The sequence below is a fragment of the Typha latifolia genome, chromosome 13, assembly GCF_019914945.1.
Source record: "Typha latifolia isolate L0001 chromosome 13, TyphaL0001v2, whole genome shotgun sequence".
NCBI classification, from domain to species: Eukaryota; Viridiplantae; Streptophyta; class Magnoliopsida; order Poales; family Typhaceae; genus Typha; species Typha latifolia.
In genome coordinates, this window is record NC_133098.1 from 7686556 (window position 1) to 7704295 (window position 17740).

Sequence of the window (17740 nt, forward strand, 5' to 3'; positions counted from 1 at the left end):
AAAACTATTATTTCCGACCGGGATGTTCGCTTTATAAGCTATTTTTGGAAAACCTTATAGCACATGGTTGGCACAAAATTAAAATTTTCTACTGCCTATCATCCTCAAACCGATTGTCAAACCAAGGTCGTTAATCGTAGTCTTGGAAATCTTTTGCGCTGTCTCGTGGATAATCATAACAAAAACTGGGATGTCATTCTTCCTATATCCCAATTTGCATATAATAACTCAATTAATAGGTCTATTGGCATGAGCCTATTTGAAGTTATTCATGGTTTTAAAGCACACAAACCTCTAGATTTGTTGCCTATGTCATCTCATTCTACAGTCTCTGAGTCTACCGAAGTATTTGCACATCATGTTCATTCTTTACATAAAGAGATCACTAAGCGAATTGAGGCGAGTAATCACCAGTATAAAATAAATGCCGACTTGCACCAACGTGCCAAGGAGTTCGATGTTAGAGATTATGTTATGATTCGTCTCAGACCCACCCGAATGATTCCTTCGGAAGCCGTTCAGAAGCTGCATGCCCGTAGTGCAGGACCCTTTCCAAGTTCTGAACATGTCGATGCTAACGCTTATATATAAATTCCTAATTTACTAAATAGATTACTCCTCACTTATTACCAAAGGGGGGTCTAAGTCAATGTAGTCTTAATGAAAACGTTAAAAATTTCAGCATTTAATGTTTTAAGAATAACACTCACGAGACAAGTGTTTTAGTCAAAAACGAAAACTATAAAGAGTTTTCTATTTCTCTGATAATTAAAGCTTAAGGATAAAACTTTGAACTGTTGAGCGTTCTCCTAAAATGAAAAAAATAAATGCTTAAAAGGATAAGCGTTTTTAGTGTGCAAATATTACTCGGTGTTGACCAAAATGCACTGCACTTTGAAGTTTAAATTAAGCTCAACAATCAATAGAAATGCAGCCTTGCGATATAGCGCTATCTGAGCTGCTCAAGAATGGATCGATCTTCACCCAAAGAAGAGGAAAAATCGAGGCCAATAGCACTAAACAAAGGACAATGATGATTGGAGTTCGGTTCTGCCTTCCTACGAGACCTTTGGGGAATGGATACAAATGGAGTATCACCCACATTGCAAAGAACATCTTCCCAAAAAGAGGCTCCCAAAATTCATAACCGTTGTTCGATGCATCGGAAAACCCAACAACTACACCTACTAGACTGATGACAAGAAGAGTTGTTGCTGGAATCAAAACAATAGTCCCCTTGAAAACATAGAGTTCGCCAAAATCCCCGTCATCAGAAGTTTTTGCTACAATGAAGTTGGTGTCAAAGCCTGCCACCATCTTTAGAATTTCTTGAAAGATAGCAAAGAGATGTGCAGAGACGCCTTTGGTCACCCAAAAAGAAGAATCACACACCCATTGATGCAGATGACGCCTTTGGAACAACGCAAGTATTGGTATTGTGGTTGTGGTTTGCCTTTGGTTGTCTGGAGATGACGCGCGATCAGACCAAAGGGCGGTCATTGTTGCTAATTCTCTAGTGATCCTGAAGGTAGGAACAATTGATATCTGTAGGGCAATCACCCTTTCGCTTAAAGCAGATGCCATGTATATTGGAAAACCCATTAAGTACTTTTATCTTCATGCAAAGGCTCGTCGAGAGATGGCATTGGATTTATCTCTCTTAATGGACGTGTTCTACTTACAGGGCTTCCAAGGGCAAGAATATGAATGCTTAGTTCGCAGGAGTTGCCACATTGCTCATAGCCAAAGATTTGCAAATTGAAAAGCCATCGCTGAAAGTCCTAGCTTAGCTTAAACTATCTTGTGTGCAATAATTCCCAACATGGCTCATCAACATCTCGGACTTACCAAATGCTGCTCACCATGAGCAGAGCTTGGACAGTCCAATCCATCAATAATATCACCTCACTAAAAAGATCTGGCAGTGCATAAGCGCCAAATAACAGAAACACCAAGACAAGTTAAAAAGCAACAGATCACAAAACGATGATCAAGAAACAGTCAGCAAGACAAATTTAAGAAATAGATATCACAGAGAAACACAAGCAGCAGAATTCAGTCACAATTCCTACTAACAGATTAAAGTAGCTGATAATATAGCTAATTGGCAAACTACCAAACATGCTTTACTCCAAATAAAGCCAAATTTACTGTAAGTCATCACTTTTTCAAACTGAACCACACTTGCAAACTTGGAAAGATGTGGATAGATTCAGGAAATGAGCCCATCATTCAGAGATAGTGCAGCTAACTGATCAGTTGGTGCACTTGGCTGCTGCTGCTGCTGCTGCTGCTGGGCTACATTCCGAAGAACCTCCATGGCCTCTGCTACTTTTGCTTTTAGGGCGTCAGGTGACTCCAACAAATGCAAGACCTCAGTTTGATCCATCTCTAGGAGCATTCCTGTGACTTTCGCAGCATGATCACGTTCAAGTTGCTCCACGAGTGGGTAGAGGTTTTCGCCAAGCATCTACATGACCACAAGCAATTTATTACTAATGTTGGACTGGTAAACCACTTGTGACAGTAAAAAGAGTAACTACTAAATGATGAATCTTGTCAAGAAAATAGCAACTATCATGTTTGGTACATATTCTTGAGTACTTGTACAATTGAAAAGATTTTATAGGGCTCAAATGAAATACAACTATATATAGGTTGTTCTGCAAAGTGAACTATACGATCAGACATCTAGAGTTATAAACTGCACACTCCCACCATTGCAGTAATGATACTGTTTGATGGGCCTTGCACTGTGTGCATAACATAAATATTTATGCAATGGAAAGATTAAATTTGTAATGATTGAATTGGCACTATATGCGTGGCAGAACATCTATGCATTGAAAAGATTGAAAGGTATGCGTAACATAAAATATTTATGCATTGGAAAGTTGAATTTGTAACGATTGTTCTTGCACTATATGCATGGCAGAACATCTAAACATTGTAAAAATTGAAAGGTAAATCTGCAGATAAGCAGTGACCGTGTTTATGATACACTGCAGAAAAAGCATTACCGTCCTTTGCTGCTCAGGAGTAGCATTTGCAAGGGCTGAAGCCAGAGTCCCGATTGGAATAGGTTGGGACATGCCAGGATCACGTAATGGCAAAGCTCCCATATCATACGGAGAAAACATTCCTCCAGCAGCACCAGGCATCGGAGCATCAGGCATGTTGCGTCCAGGAGGATAGCGGTAAACTCGGCCTCTTGGAAACATCTGCTACACAGACAAGAAAAAATAAATGCTATCTGCATTTAGTTCTCTAAAATCATAGCCACCTAGGCTGTTAAAATAATCCAAATTTTATGACAAGAAAAAAAATATATGAAACCCTTGAAAACCTAGTGCAGCAGAAGCAGCAACTCTGTGACTTGTAAACTATTTCCAAATAAAGATAGACCAAGGAAAAAAGACATGTATACAAATGAACTCCACACTTCCACAGTATAGTCACTTGTGCCAATTTACACAATAAAACCTAATCAGGTCAGAGTTCTTACTGCCACTCTATGTTACAGCAAAACAAAATCGTCTGACCAGTAAGAAGGGTTGATCACGGGCTTATAGCGGGCTCTCTCTATTCAGGTTTAGAAAAACAAAGGACAACATAACCTACCACCTTTCTCCAATGACATAAATCCCCGATCAACTATGTCAGAAGTATATCAAACAAAACACAAACTACCTGATGGCTCTGTCTAAACATCAGAGACATCCATAAGAAATAATTCAACCCTACTTCCACCATATATATATATGTATGTCAGTATGTGTGTGTGTATGTATGTGTGTGTGTGTGTGTGTGTACATATATATGTATGTATGCATGTGTGTGTGTGTATAAAACTTGAGTTGTTGAAAGAACAATGGGACCTTGCACCCACTGCTGTCCCGAAAAGAAGGCCACTCTGGCTACTCTGATCTACAACATCGTATCACAAAAAACCAGTTTAACTGCAACTGCTTATCTCTTCAAAGAACATGCAAGTACGGTGTTGGCACATGAGCCGCTCAAGCTCAGATCAAATTAGCTTGATAATTGGTTTAGCGTCATTGCTACAAATATGGGTTATTGAAAAAAAGACATTATTTGGATACTTCACTTCAACTCTGAAATATTGTATTCCTTATTTGAGTAGTTGATGTGGATTTTCTAAAGAGAGGATGGATTATGAGTGTGTGACTTGGATTTATAGCACTGGTTTGGTTATGGGTTATCTTCTTTATTCTAGATTAAGAAACACCACTCTAGATTTGAATCAAATATCAAATTATCCATACTCTAGATTAGAAACATTATTCAAATTATCTCACACATTAGCCCAATTATAATTTAAAACTTTGATTTGACTAAAGATACTTCCAAAATCCTCTCTCGTCTCTCCTACTCACTTATCTCATTCCACAAACAAACAGTTCCCGCTAAATTTTCTCACCTCTCCTCTTTCCTGCAACCCACATATCATTCTTACTCAAGGATACATTACATACCTACAAGAGACCAACACATTTTAATTTAAATTTATGTCAAATCAAGGGTATTTGAGTCAATTTCCACTCCTTATTTGTTCTTTTACCTCAACTTTGTCACAACAAAAATAATTGTTATACCACTATTATAGTTTACAAACCTAACAACAAATTACCCTACTCAAAATTAGTACAATTTTAAGAGTAAAATTAAAATAGCTACTTTAGATTTTTCCTTAACAGGAAACCAAAGGAGGATATATATATTTATGTTATATTTATCGCTCAAGGCTTTAGCAACTAAGGTTGCTCGCCAACTGGTTAGTCCCCTTACAGCATCTCCAAGGCTCCAAATATAGAGCCAAGGCTCCAGTGCACCGGGCTCTATATTTATTATTTAATTATAATATATATATATATATATATTATATTTTAAATCACTTAATAAGTCCTCTTAATATTATTATTTTTTAATAAAAAATATATGGTTAGAAAACTCTGTCAATATCTTTATAATAAGACTAATATTCAATAGTTCCAAAATTAATTTAAATTACTATTTTTTTAATTAAAAACATCAAAATTATATTACACAAAATAAAAATAAAATATTTAAAATAACTTAAATACTTTAATATTAGACTCATTTTAAAGATCTCGATGAGAGCATTCTAATAGTACTACTTTTGTTAAAAATTGATTAGCAAAAATAATTATAAATTCAGTTTAATTAATTAGATTATTTAATAAAGGATACATATATAATTTAAATTTTTGGATTAAGCTTTTGTAAGATAAAATTGACATTTTTAAAAGTTAAATAGTATTGGAGATGGGCTCCAAATTTTTAGATGGGGCTCCAAATTTGGAGCTCCACTGTAGCTGGCTTCAAATTTAGAGCCCCATTTGAAGCGAAGCTCCACCGGGCTCCAAATTTGGAGTTTTAGAGCCCGATTGGAGATGCTCTTAGATTCTACAATATGTTAGTGGTTCAAGTGGTAACTTGTCCCATTTGTACTAATTCTCATTCTAAATTCATAATCTTTGGTCCACACCAGAAGTCAATGAGCTGTTTCCACAATTTATTAATGTGGAGCTATTCCAATAGAGAATACAGCAAAAGCAATGAAATATTTTGTTAACTCAGAGCTAAGCAAAGTTAGCCAAGTTAGCTTGGAAATCTACTTGAATTGCAATCCAGCAACTATAAGCTCTCCTCAAGCTCGAGCTGGACTATTAACAATCATAAGCTGAGCTGTCAAGCCAAGCTTAGCTCGCTTAAGCTCGGTTCCTTTTCACCCCTACACCAGAGACATCCCTTGTATCACCACAAATGATTTATTTATATATAAACCTACATATAACATTGGCATACGAGGTGGGGATAATGGTGAGAATAGTTGCAACAAAAGTAAGGATAAAGTTGACGGTAGAGAACATATATCACACCTGCTGCTGAATTACTGGCATAGGTTGCTGTGTCTGTTGCATAGGTCCAGTTCCAGTGCGTCGACCACCTTGTCGTTGGCCCTGCTGACCTTGCTGAACAAATGGCATAAAGAAATTGGGCATAGCACCCGCAGGCCTCATCCCAGGAACAAGCTGTTGGTGGAAGCCAAATCCAGTCTGTACAGGTAAAAGTAGTCATTCTCAACCAATTAAAAAGACCCTAATTAGTATACAACATAATAAAGCAACGGTATTCAGAAAACTTCACAATGCTAACATCAAATAAAAAAATTAAACAGAAGTGAGCTTCAGCAGGCTATAGATATAACTAGTTGAGAAACTATGGGAGATCCAAATAACCAATAGAAGAGAAAGTTCTCATTAGAAGATTACACCCAGATTTAGTACGAATTCATGATGCAACTTTAATCGGACGACACATCTCAATCAGATGTACTTTTTTGACATACACATTCTGAAAGAAACTGATCTTTAATTCTCAATTGTTGCTATTTGAAGAACAAATAAGGATGAGGATGAACTTCTGGTTGTTACCTGGATTCTCATTCCATCCTAATAGTTACAGGCATGGTTGTTAGATACTCAATCCCTCTTAATAGTTTCTGGATTAAAAAACAGGTACAAAACAGACCTATATTATGATACGATCACCCCTTTTGGCTAATGTTCGATCTCTTCCAATTCTCAAATCTGGACTGATTCTGGCACGGAACTTTGTAAATAGATCCTGAAAGATGCCGCCGTCAGATCGACCTGAGATTTTGATATATTGTAGCCCCGAAAAAGAGCTTTTCAATGAATCTAGTTTTAGATGAATCCGATGTAGGGATCTTGAGATATCGTCCGATTAGTGGACGAACATCAAAGGGTCTAATCAGAATCCGTGGATGGAGGCACGAGATCCTAGATGATGGTGGTTGGGGGTGGACCGGCGTTAATGGTGTGGCACCGATGAAAAGTGGTGGTGGAAGGGTTATGGTTAATGGAAGGGTTAGGGCAAGTATTGGATAGATTGGAAGAAGGGGGAGGAGAGGGCCACCCCTAAGGGACTAGGGTGATTGGCCGGTCGAGGGAGGTTAGAAGCGGCGTCGCCAGGAATCGAGAGAACGAGAACGAAGAAAACAAAGAAGGCAACGCAAACTCAATTCTTCAGTAATAACTCTATGATTGCCATCCACATCCTTTAGAGGCTAACCAAATAATTCAAATTAACCCTAAACAGTACATTATCGCCGACCGCATTCGAACGTGCCCGCTTGCGTTCGAACGCACCTAGTTCGCTCTTCTCTGAATTTGCGAACGCGATGCACGCGTTCGAACGCACCTGTTTCCCACTTCTCTGGATTTGCAAACGCGATATAGGCGTTCACAGCGCGTTCGAACGCACAATTCACTCTCTGGACGTGATGCAGGCATTCACAACCGCATTCAAACGCAACTTACAGAAAACTTATTTTCTTAGGAATTAAATATTAAAACAAGAAACAAAAACATCCCTAAAGTGAATCAATGCTCGAGACAACATCGGTGAAGTCCGAATCGTATCATATTACAGATAATCCAGACACAAAACTGGGTCTACTGTAAGCAGACCTATAATTTCATGCTCTCAGTTGAATTGTCGGTGATCATAATCTCAAAAAGTATGATGTCTTAGATATATAAAAGAACATTTCAAAGTTGCTCTAGGCTCAAGGCACCCAGCATACCTAGGCATCAGCTGAGCACCATAGCCTTACAACCTGTGACATAAATACCCATCGAACACCTTTTGTACCAATGGGCATTATAAAAAGAGAGCAGTAGTTTATCCGGCCCTTGTACTACTTCCAGAGCGGCATATAGAAACATTGTAAAGCATACCCTGAGTGAAATGATGACAAATTCTTTTAAAAGGTACATCTATTTAGTAATTGATTGAATATATCTCACCAACTATTACATATTTATTGGCTAACAGTATAATAAATTGTAAACTACACAAACTATAATACGAACAGGAAGAAAACATGCCTGAAATTTGCTCATGTTCCATGTAAGTGCCATTTCGTTCCATAAATAGGTATATATTTTCAGAATATCAAATTTTATTTTATTAAATGTATGCTAATTATTACTGGTTTTCAGATTGAAAAGGAATGATATAAGATCATCGAGCATCTTATCTATATACAAAGATAACAACCTCAATAGGTTTTTTACAGTTTATAAAGCTGTAGCCAACTGATCTCTTCCAAGCGATTTGGTAAAACGAAACATACATATTCCATAAAAAATATTGTGATATGCAGAGGCATATATGATGTAAATACTAAAAGTACTTAAATTAAAAGTATAGGCAAAGCAAATTGGTAATTGAAGAAATTAAAAAACTCATGATGTGAATATGGAAGATAAAGCATTTCTTCATATAAAAAGACCTTGTGTATGTCTAGCATAGTTGGGAGAGGCTCTAATAAGTCATATGTGGGTCTTATGCAGGATATCCCTATGCCGAACAGGATCAGGAACACAAATGCCCAAGTGGCTGCCTAGGTAGGCATGTGAACTGCTTATTGGATCAGTGCTGACACAATAATGCAAGATACAGGCAGATTTTCACAGCTTTTAAATTTGTTTAGAGGAGACGAGATGAAAGAACATCTTCCATATCTTGAGTAGTACATGCCCCATCCTCAAACCCCATTAAAAGTAGCTTTGTGCACAAGGAAGTGCACTATTTCACAAGTATTGGAAGACAAAATAACTGAAAAGGCTTCACAATTTCATGATTTAACAACTTTTTAACATTTTCACATGCTGATATATTTCAGATGTGATCAGAGCCATGAGGCGCATTTGGTCATGAAATGACTCCAGCCTGCATTCGATGAATTGCATTGGACAAAACTGCCAGAAATTTGAGAAACACACTAGCATTCACTTGTACTAATCGTGTGGATGATAACAGGTATATAATAAAAGGTGTTCATGTTACATTACATCACCTCTGAGAATATAAGACCCCCTTATGAAGACAACAATCATTTCAGAAAATTGTTAGTGAAAACAACAGTGGCTACCTGAGGGGGCATAAGGGTAGGTGGAGCTTGACCATAGAATACTTGCTGTCCAAGACCTGGGGGACCAGGAGGATACATGGGAACACGAGGAGCAACAGCAGGTGTCATTGCTATAGGTCGCATTTGTGAAAACTGTGCCTGGAAAACGAGAATTTATTATGACCCAGGAAAATGAAAATGGCAGCAAACAATCCAATATTGGATGTCCCATGATAAACAAATCATAAAGCATAACATTGAAATAAGCATGCACATTACCTAACCAATATTTGCTAAACAGTAGAAAACCTTTATCTATGAATCAGGGTGAAGTGCATTTATTTATGAACAGCAAGCAATTTGAATGGTATACAGTACCACTAAGTGCAAACTGACTAAACATGTTGTCATGTCCTAGAAGTACAAACTTTTGAGATGATACTACATATAAAATATCCCTACAAAATTAAGACCAAATGTCTGGCATGCAAGAAGAAAAGTATATCCGACATGAAAGAAAATGAGGAGCATACATCAGGTACTAAAAGTTAAAGTCCTGATCATCAGAGCTGGAATATTAACGTCAGCAGAAAGACTAGCAGTTACTTCCGCAACTGTAAATTAGCAGCTAAAAAGTAGGATTCTTCATTAAATACTTTTATTTGAAGTCTGTACTACAATAAAACTATGGCTTGTGCTACACAGATGAAGATCATGTACACAAAGGGACAGATTAAAATTTTAACTGGAATGGCAACAAATTTAGCTACCAATAGCCATTTGAGGCACTGATAAGTTACTACAAGTAGCATATTTTTCTAATCACTCTAATTTAATTTAATACTGAAATTACCTGCAATCTAGCTCTTCTATCTTCTTTACGCTGTGCGATGGCAACATATAGCGGTTTGCCAGAAATCATTTTCCCATTCATCTCTCCTAGCTAGAGGACAAAATAAGGATAAATGTGTCAGTCAGTAATTACCAAACATAACATAAATACAAGAGCTTACTTACAGCTCGAGATGCTTCCTCAGGAGTTGAGAAAGAAACAAAGCCAGATCCTCTACTTACGCCATTTTGATCCCTCATGACCTTAGAGATCATTACAAGTATCAATCATGTCAAGTTTAGAGTCTTCAGACAAGCAATGAAGAAAGAATCAAGTGGTATAATATTTATTGTGAAGTAAATCATTACCTTGCATGAGGTAATCATACCAAAGTTAGAAAATAATTCTTTAAGCTTTTCATCTCCAATGCTATCATCCAAATTTTTCAAATATAAGTTCAGTCCTTGATATTTGTCCACTACCTCTTTTGCACTCTGATCAAATCTTACTTTCAATTCTACCTCTCTTTCTGACTTTTTTTGTGCTTTTCCAACATACCACTCCTTATCATTAAATTTCTTTCCATTAAGTTCTTGAACTGCATGAGCCGCATCATCTGAATTCTCAAAATTTACAAACCCAAAGCACCTTGATTTACCTTCACCATCTGTCATTACTACAGAACTAGTAATAGTACCATATTTACCAAAAATTTCTTGTAAATCTTCCTTTGTGGTGGACTCAGATATATTTTTGACAAAAACATTGTTAAATTTCGTCTTGTCTACAGAGTTCTCCCTGTCCTGCTTGCGAAGAAAAGGTCCAACAAAAACAGGCTTATCATTTAATAGCATGCCGTTTAGTTTCTCTATTGCATGTTGTGCTGCCTCCTCTTGTTCAAATTGAACAAAACCATACCCTTTTGACTGACCAGATGGATCTGTAGCAACTTTACAAGAGAGAATGTTACCAAATGCAGAAAAAGTCTCGTGCAATGCCTTGTTGTCAATTGTCTTATCCAGGTTCTGAATATATAAGCAATAGATAAGTATCCAAAGAACAGCAAGATAATAAAATTGTAAAGGAATGAAGAAGCCTACTCAAATCCTCGTAAAGAGCAAATAAGAAGTTGTGAAACAAATTTAGCCAAAAGCACCTTAATAAATATATTTGCAGACCCACTTCTGCGATTGCTTGGATCACGGTTTGAATACATAATCCGAATGGGCTTGCCATTTAGGGGAGTGAAGTTTAGCATATCCAATGCCCTCGCAGCTGTAAAATCACAACATAGCAAAATGTAAAGACTAGTAAAAGCTGAGATCAGGATAAAATACTTCCATAACCCAAAAAGTGATTTCTCATATGGTAAGGTCAGGATGAACTACAAAACCATTTTCATCCTAACCTGAGATTCATGACATTCTCAAAGAAAACCAAAATTGCCTTTGAGTTATGCTTCGGAGACTTGAATTATCCAAAAAGGGAGAAAAGATTAATGATACAATTATTAAAAAAAGCAGTGAATGACACAAGAGCTTGATAGCAGCTCTCATATTCTTCCTCATGCCTTTCTTCTTTTACTAAACATGAAGCTCATGATAGCAAAATAATCGTAAAACCAAAATGATTAAACTAGCAAATTGCTCTTGCAGAAAAGGAAACAAGAAACAAAGGAAAATGACTTATCAACAGCATGATGCCATTCATGTTGCATTTCCTGATAAAACAAATTTTTATTTACTAGGAAAAGGAAAAAATATATGTCCCAAAAAACAATGTGTTACTAATTCCCTGTGAAATGCCAAGTTCTTAGATTATGATGTGTCAGATATTAGCTGATGACAAATTTCAGATGATGTCTTTCTTCATAACAAAATAAACCCAGGTCTCCAAAATAAACCACATTCCATATTCCCCAATTACTTGTCTCTCTGCCTTCCTCAATCTTGTTCAAACAGATGAGAAGTTAATTTATATCATATCTACTGAATAATCAATTGTTTTAGTAAACAAAAAAAATCAATTGTTTGAAGCCAATAAATGGAAGAGTTACAACATTCGACAAAGACTTTCAATAGAATGGAGAACACCCAAAGAATTTGTTAGCAAAAGGTCAACACTGAGGAGATATCTAAGAAGAGAAACACCATGAACTATATAAAAAAACTTCAGTATAACATTTCTCTTCTGAAAAACATATCAAAATACAAAAGGATGAATGGATTACACTCAAGCATGACTTCAATTTTCAACTGCTACCGCTTCAGTTTGAAATGTTTAGCTCAAGATAAAATCTAAATCAATTGGCCTTTGATCCAAATTATCAAACAGTGACCAAAACTGACTAACCTTAACTGCAACTATTTATACTGCTACTTCTTTTGTATAAGAATTGGGACTTTTGGAGTCCCAATGCCTTCAGTATTGAATCTTTAAAATAAGAAATAAGTTTTGGTTCTTTGGATTCTTTTTTCTTCCTTTAACTATTTCCATAACTACATCTCTTTCACTTGTTCTTGCAAATGATTTCAATAATAATATGTTACTGTTTGTAATTCCTAAAATACTAGTCTAGATGGATTACAAAAAAAAAACCATTTTTTATTTCAATAACTCTATGTTCTGCTTTAAAGCAAGACCAAAAAGAATTAATGTGGATTTACAAACTAGAGAGCCGTTTTAGTTGGTTTTTGGTGTTTAAAACAAGTTAAGATTTGAGCCATTTGAGTCTTTTACTCTCGTAAATTTTGCACTTGGTCTTGATTTAGGCTTGAGTTAAGGTCTTCTAGTATAGCAAAATCGATTTCACTCCTTATCACAATAGTTGGCATATGTCCTTTTTTAGTGTTATTTACATGTTATGAGTTAGTCTATTACTCTTGGCCAACCCCACATGAAAATCTTAGTTGCTTGGTCGGTAAGGTACCTCCAACATAATCAAACTAAAAATATGAATCCATTCAACTCTTATCGAGAAATCAGATGAATGTCCTTACTCCTTGAAACAATGGTTAAGAAGCTATTTTATTTTTTCCCCTTTGAGGATGCATTGATTGGTCTGACTAATACCCACGATGACATTTCAACAAGCCAAAATGAGTATGGTAGTTATCTCTTCCTTTTTCTCTACCAAAAGACAAAGGAGAAGGCAATTTCTAGCAAGTCAAACATCTTTTTTGGAGTGCAATCCCAAAATTTAAAAAAGGGCGGCATTAAAAAAAAAGGTGTAAGACATTGGCTTTCACAAAAAGACCTTTTCCCCAAGTAATTGTTGCAAAATAAATGGTGCATTTTGGTCTATTTGACATTTTGAAAAGAGTTTAGGCAGATCTAAAGGTTCATGGCGCTTACAAGATGGCGGATTCCATAGCAGGTGCCTTGTGCCTAAAGTGGGCTATTAAAATCTATAAGATTCATGTTGGTATTTTTGTGAAATATATTAAAGTAAAATAATATATGAAAAAGATGCCACTAATTTAAGAAATAATATCATCTATCAACTAATATCCTCTAGAGAAAACAGGGGGAAAAAACCAGTAAATTAAGATGTAATGTGCCAACCCCATAGCTAGCGCATATGATAGTAACATGACAATAGTTGATTTTGGCTTAGATATTGTAGGGGAGATGACCTAAAACCGCCATGAGCATTTTGTCAAGCTATATGTTCATTTACCTCAAATAATTTGTATATCAATTAGTTCTAAATAGGTCAGCGCCACAAGGGTGCTAAGTATCAGAAATAAGTCTTATAAGGGACTAAGAAATTTGGCCTAACCACAGATGGTTAAAATATATTCTCCCAAATTCCTATAACTGCTATAGCAACCAAAAGAAATGATATATCACACTATACCAAGAAAAGGAAATCAGGGACACTTTCTGTGGCAATCCAAGCATTTTATACTACAAAAGAGATTATTTGAGCATTCAGACAGCGACTCCAACCATCATAAACAAAACCAAACTCCTTAATATTTTATCAGACTAAAAATACCAAATGAATACAAAGAGAAACCAAAAATTTACCAATTTCAGATAAAATTATGTGAGACAATACTCCAAACACTCACCATCAAGGGGGCTGCTATAGTTGACGTAAGCGTAACCGAGCGATCGCCGGGTGTCGACATCGCGGCAGACGCGCACCGACACAACATGTCCGACCTGGCTGAACAGATCGAACAGTTGGGCGTCTATCACGTTCAAATCCAAATCCCCCACGTAAAGCGACGTGATCGGGAACTGATTTCCTGCTCCTCCTCCGCCGCCGCCGCCGCTGTTCGCCGCCGCGCCATTGGCCGCTATCTGCACCTGCGCCATAGCTTTCTCCTCCTTTTCTTCTCCTTTCCTTTCTCTTTTTTTGGTCTTTTTTTCCTAACGATACCAAGAATAACAACAGTAGCAGCAATGATAACAGCAAACCTTCCTCCTTCCGAAGAATTTTTTGGATTTTTTGATTCCTGAGGGAGAATTTTTTCTTTTTTTGGTAATAAAATAGGGGTAAGTAAGAGATCGAAGGAAGAGGAGAAGATTTGGGAGGGCAGCGGGGACTGCACCGCAACCTGCTCATGGCGGCCTGATCGATGTATATACTTCCTCCGAGGGGAAGGAAACCCTAGCTTCTCCAGATGCTATCAGGACCGTCCGATCCAGATGAATCGGGGATATCTTAGGCCGTCAAATGCCATGGAGCTTGGTGACGTTTTCGACACGTTGGAGGCAGCTGCACACGTGTGAGAAAAACTGTGCAGGCCTACTAGTGGAATTGGTGGCGAGCGTTTTTAGTCGTCACCCCATATCCAGCGCAGGGAATTAATTGCTAATTAACAAATTTCATTTCTTTTCTTTATTGTAATTGGGGGGAACTGGTGGCTTTTCCTCCTCAGTCCCCCTCTCCCCTCTCCCCTTTCCCCTTCCCCCTTCCCCCTTCCTCGTGATCGCGCTCTTTATCTCGATTCTCCACCGATTTCTCCTAATAAATCAGATGTTGTGGTGTGCCAACATGGACTAAATTTTTGAGATAGACAAGCATACGTAGAACTCGGTTTTCGATTTACAAAGTTAAATCAGCCCATTCACTTTGTAAGTACAATTCCAGTAAATAACAATAAAACAATTGACAATTGAAATACACAATTGCTAGTTGCAATTTTTTATATATTGAAATAGAAATTATACGTGCCAATGATAAGAAAATTAAAGGGTAGAATAACAACAAAATATACATCATTGAACCAATGGCATTTTAACTTGGTAAAGCCAACTCACTTAATACGTTTTGATAATTCTCATGTAGATTTGCGGATAAGGAGTTCAAAAGTATTGTGGGGTATTATGCTTTAAAATTAAGCATCATTTGAATTTTGGCTTATGTGTAGGCGCATAGGCAAATGTGAAGGTACTAATGTTGCGATTTTTACATGGAGCTCTTGAGGAAAAAAAAAATACACTCTAAAAGAATCAAAAGATATAGGATCGGTAACCCATTTACATACTCAAAAGCAGGAAAATACAAATAAGGCTGACATTGTGAACAAAAAGGTTCTAGTGGACTCTCTACAGGTAGAAGGGTTGGAATCTCAACATCCTCGTTGAGGTCTTCTTTGGCTACTACCAATCGACACTTCAGACTCGTCATGCTAGTCAAGTTCTTTTTTCTGGTAGGCTTGAACTTTCTATTCTTCATGTCGTTGATGTGAATCGGGTTACCTCGGATCACATCAAGGGGACATTGGGCTCAATAGATTGAGTCTAATTATCTTATTTGCTTATTTAGTTTACTTAGAGTTTTAGTAGATTAGGCATTTATTTAATTAGTTAAATTCAACTCTACAGTTTCGGAAAAATATTCATAGGATATTTCACAGATGTTCGAATATTATCAAACTAGTTGGATAATATAACAACCCAATCTTTAAAAAAAATAACTTGCTATGGTCGGCTTCGTGCCATGTAGTGGCAGATTGGGAGGGCGCCACGCGCCCCAGGCACCAGCCAGGCCAACTTGGCTGGGCCAGCTAGCGCGGTGGGCCCCGCTGCGGCCATTTCTAAAAATGTATATGACAATACCGAAAAGTGCGGATACTTGCTAAATCTATCAACCACCACAAAGATAACGGAATAACCACGTATTAGTTGAAGACCCTTTATGAAATCCATAGAAATATCTAACCAAACAAGATCCGGTATAAGTAAAGGCTGAAATAATCTTGTCGGTTTTAATGTGGTTGCTTTAGCCCTTTGATAGATTTCGCAAGCACGAACAAAACTCCTCACATCCTGCCTCAATCCTGGCCACGTCCAACTATGAGATATCCTCCTATAAGTCCTCAAGACACCCTTATGACTAGCCTCTAGAGTGTGGTGGAAGTGCTCCAATAGTTTCTGCCACAATCCATCATTTGCGGGCACCCGAATGCATCCGCGGTCTAGCAGCAAACCGCCTCGATTCTCCAACTCGGGATGGCGCTCTGAATCATTTATAACCTGCTGCAACAATCTCAAAATATCTGGGTCAGATGTACATGCATACCTCAGCTCGTCAAGGAAGGAAAAGGTAGGAGATGAATAGGCTGCAAGCTAGGCGGTATCGGTTTGGCGCGATAGTGCATCCGCCGCTCTATTTTCCGTTCTCTTCTTGTATTGGATTTCATAATCATATCCCAGCAATTTTATGACCCATCATTGTTGTGCTGGAGTGTGTATACGCTGTCCCATAAAGTATAAAAGGCTCCTTTGATTGGTTCGGATAATGAATCGTCTACCGATCAAATAGGTTATAGTATATATTATGTACATATATGTTTTGGCCTCCAACATGATTATATGACTTTATCTAGAGATGATTATAATTGAGCATATTTTTATTATGCATAGAATTAGGCTGATCTTGGATATGAGTATGGTGATGATAAATAGAGATGATTAGATATAATTATACTATTATGACTTTGTGTCTGAGTAATTTCTAGTATGAGTGTGCATGTGATAGACTAGTAGGAGTATGCATGTGTTAGATACATGGTTGGAGTCTACATTGCATTATTTTTCTCTTGATTCCTGTTCCACCTAAATTCCTATTATGCATTGACTCGTTATCGTACTGGATATATGTATGTCATTTGACATTTAGAAAAGAAGCATGAAATGTGATTGATATGATAGTTGATAGAAAGCATGAGGATAGCCAAGTAAGCGTCAGGGTTAGGGGTGCCTGGAGTTATGATTATGCTCGCTGATATGCGATATCTCGTGGCCCATGTCCGAGGTTAGTTGAGTCTGTGCGCACAGACAATCGGACACATGCCATTCGCTAGGGCATATGTGGCAAGTTATCCTCACGAGGTTTCTATCAACTATGTGGGTGCCCAGTTTGGATGGATGTTGATACCCGCGGGGTATGATTATATTTGAGATACTCTTGCAGGTTGCGGAGTATGCTTTGAGTCTTCAAACATGATGTTGAGACTGGGTACCAGGTGTTGACTATGCATAGGGGTATAGTATGATGATATTATACCGAGTTGTCGGTGATGATCGTGATGTTAAGAAATGCATATGATTTCATTATCATCTGTTATATTTGATTACCGAATGGTCAATATGCATCATATGTGGTTGCATTTGATATCATAGCATGATCATGATCGGCATACATCATATGTATTATATTTGAGAGAGTTATGATGATGGTATGACATGGAGATTTATTTATACATTGTCGAGGATTATATATTTTATTAGTTATGACATGACATGTTATCTATTTTTCATTTATGTATTATTGAGGAACATTCATATACTCATTCATGACATGATGCTCTTTTTGATTCATATTATTAAGTACATAATTTATTCTCTATTTGACATCACTGATTCGGGGTAAGGTCTATTCACCGAGCCTTTTACTCATAACT

General features: G+C 37.2%; 2 protein-coding genes across 3 annotated transcripts; both read right to left on the reverse strand.

The window, feature by feature from the left end:
* Nucleotides 1-912: 912 nt before the first annotated feature.
* Nucleotides 913-1584, reverse strand: LOC140800190 (cellulose synthase A catalytic subunit 4 [UDP-forming]-like). The gene has a single exon (XM_073154858.1). It carries the CDS (start codon nt 1582-1584, stop codon nt 913-915), a length of 672 nt encoding a protein of 223 aa, XP_073010959.1.
* A 403-nt stretch (nt 1585-1987) lies between these two features.
* Nucleotides 1988-14498, reverse strand: LOC140799849 (polyadenylate-binding protein 2-like). 2 transcript variants are annotated; one of them, XM_073154351.1, is made up of 9 exons: nt 13895-14498; nt 10975-11093; nt 10187-10843; nt 10004-10081; nt 9840-9929; nt 9008-9145; nt 5925-6101; nt 3021-3221; nt 1988-2470 (listed from the first exon to the last, which is right to left on the reverse strand). In XM_073154351.1, the coding sequence occupies exons 1-9, from the start codon at nt 14142-14144 to the stop codon at nt 2213-2215; spliced, it is 1968 nt and encodes a 655-aa protein (XP_073010452.1). In that variant the 5' UTR covers nt 14145-14498; the 3' UTR covers nt 1988-2212. The 2 variants fall into 2 exon arrangements, with proteins under 2 accessions (XP_073010452.1, XP_073010451.1); XM_073154350.1 differs by having other exon boundaries at nt 3021-3224.
* Between the last annotated feature and the right edge of the window lie 3242 nt (nt 14499-17740).

Excerpts from the sequence above, each read along its gene's own strand:
- LOC140799849 (XM_073154350.1), bottom strand. The coding sequence starts at position 14,144 with ATGGCGCAGGTGCAGATAGCGGCCAATGGCGCGGCGGCGAACAGCGGC. Across the intron at positions 10,844-10,974 it reads CTGCAAATATATTTATTAAG|AACCTGGATAAGACAATTGA; the intron begins GTGCTTTTGGCT and ends TTATATATTCAG. Across the intron at positions 6,102-9,007 it reads CTACCCTTATGCCCCCTCAG|ACTGGATTTGGCTTCCACCA; the intron begins GTAGCCACTGTT and ends TTACCTGTACAG.
- LOC140800190 (XM_073154858.1), bottom strand. The coding sequence starts at position 1,584 with ATGGCATCTGCTTTAAGCGAAAGGGTGATTGCCCTACAGATATCAATT.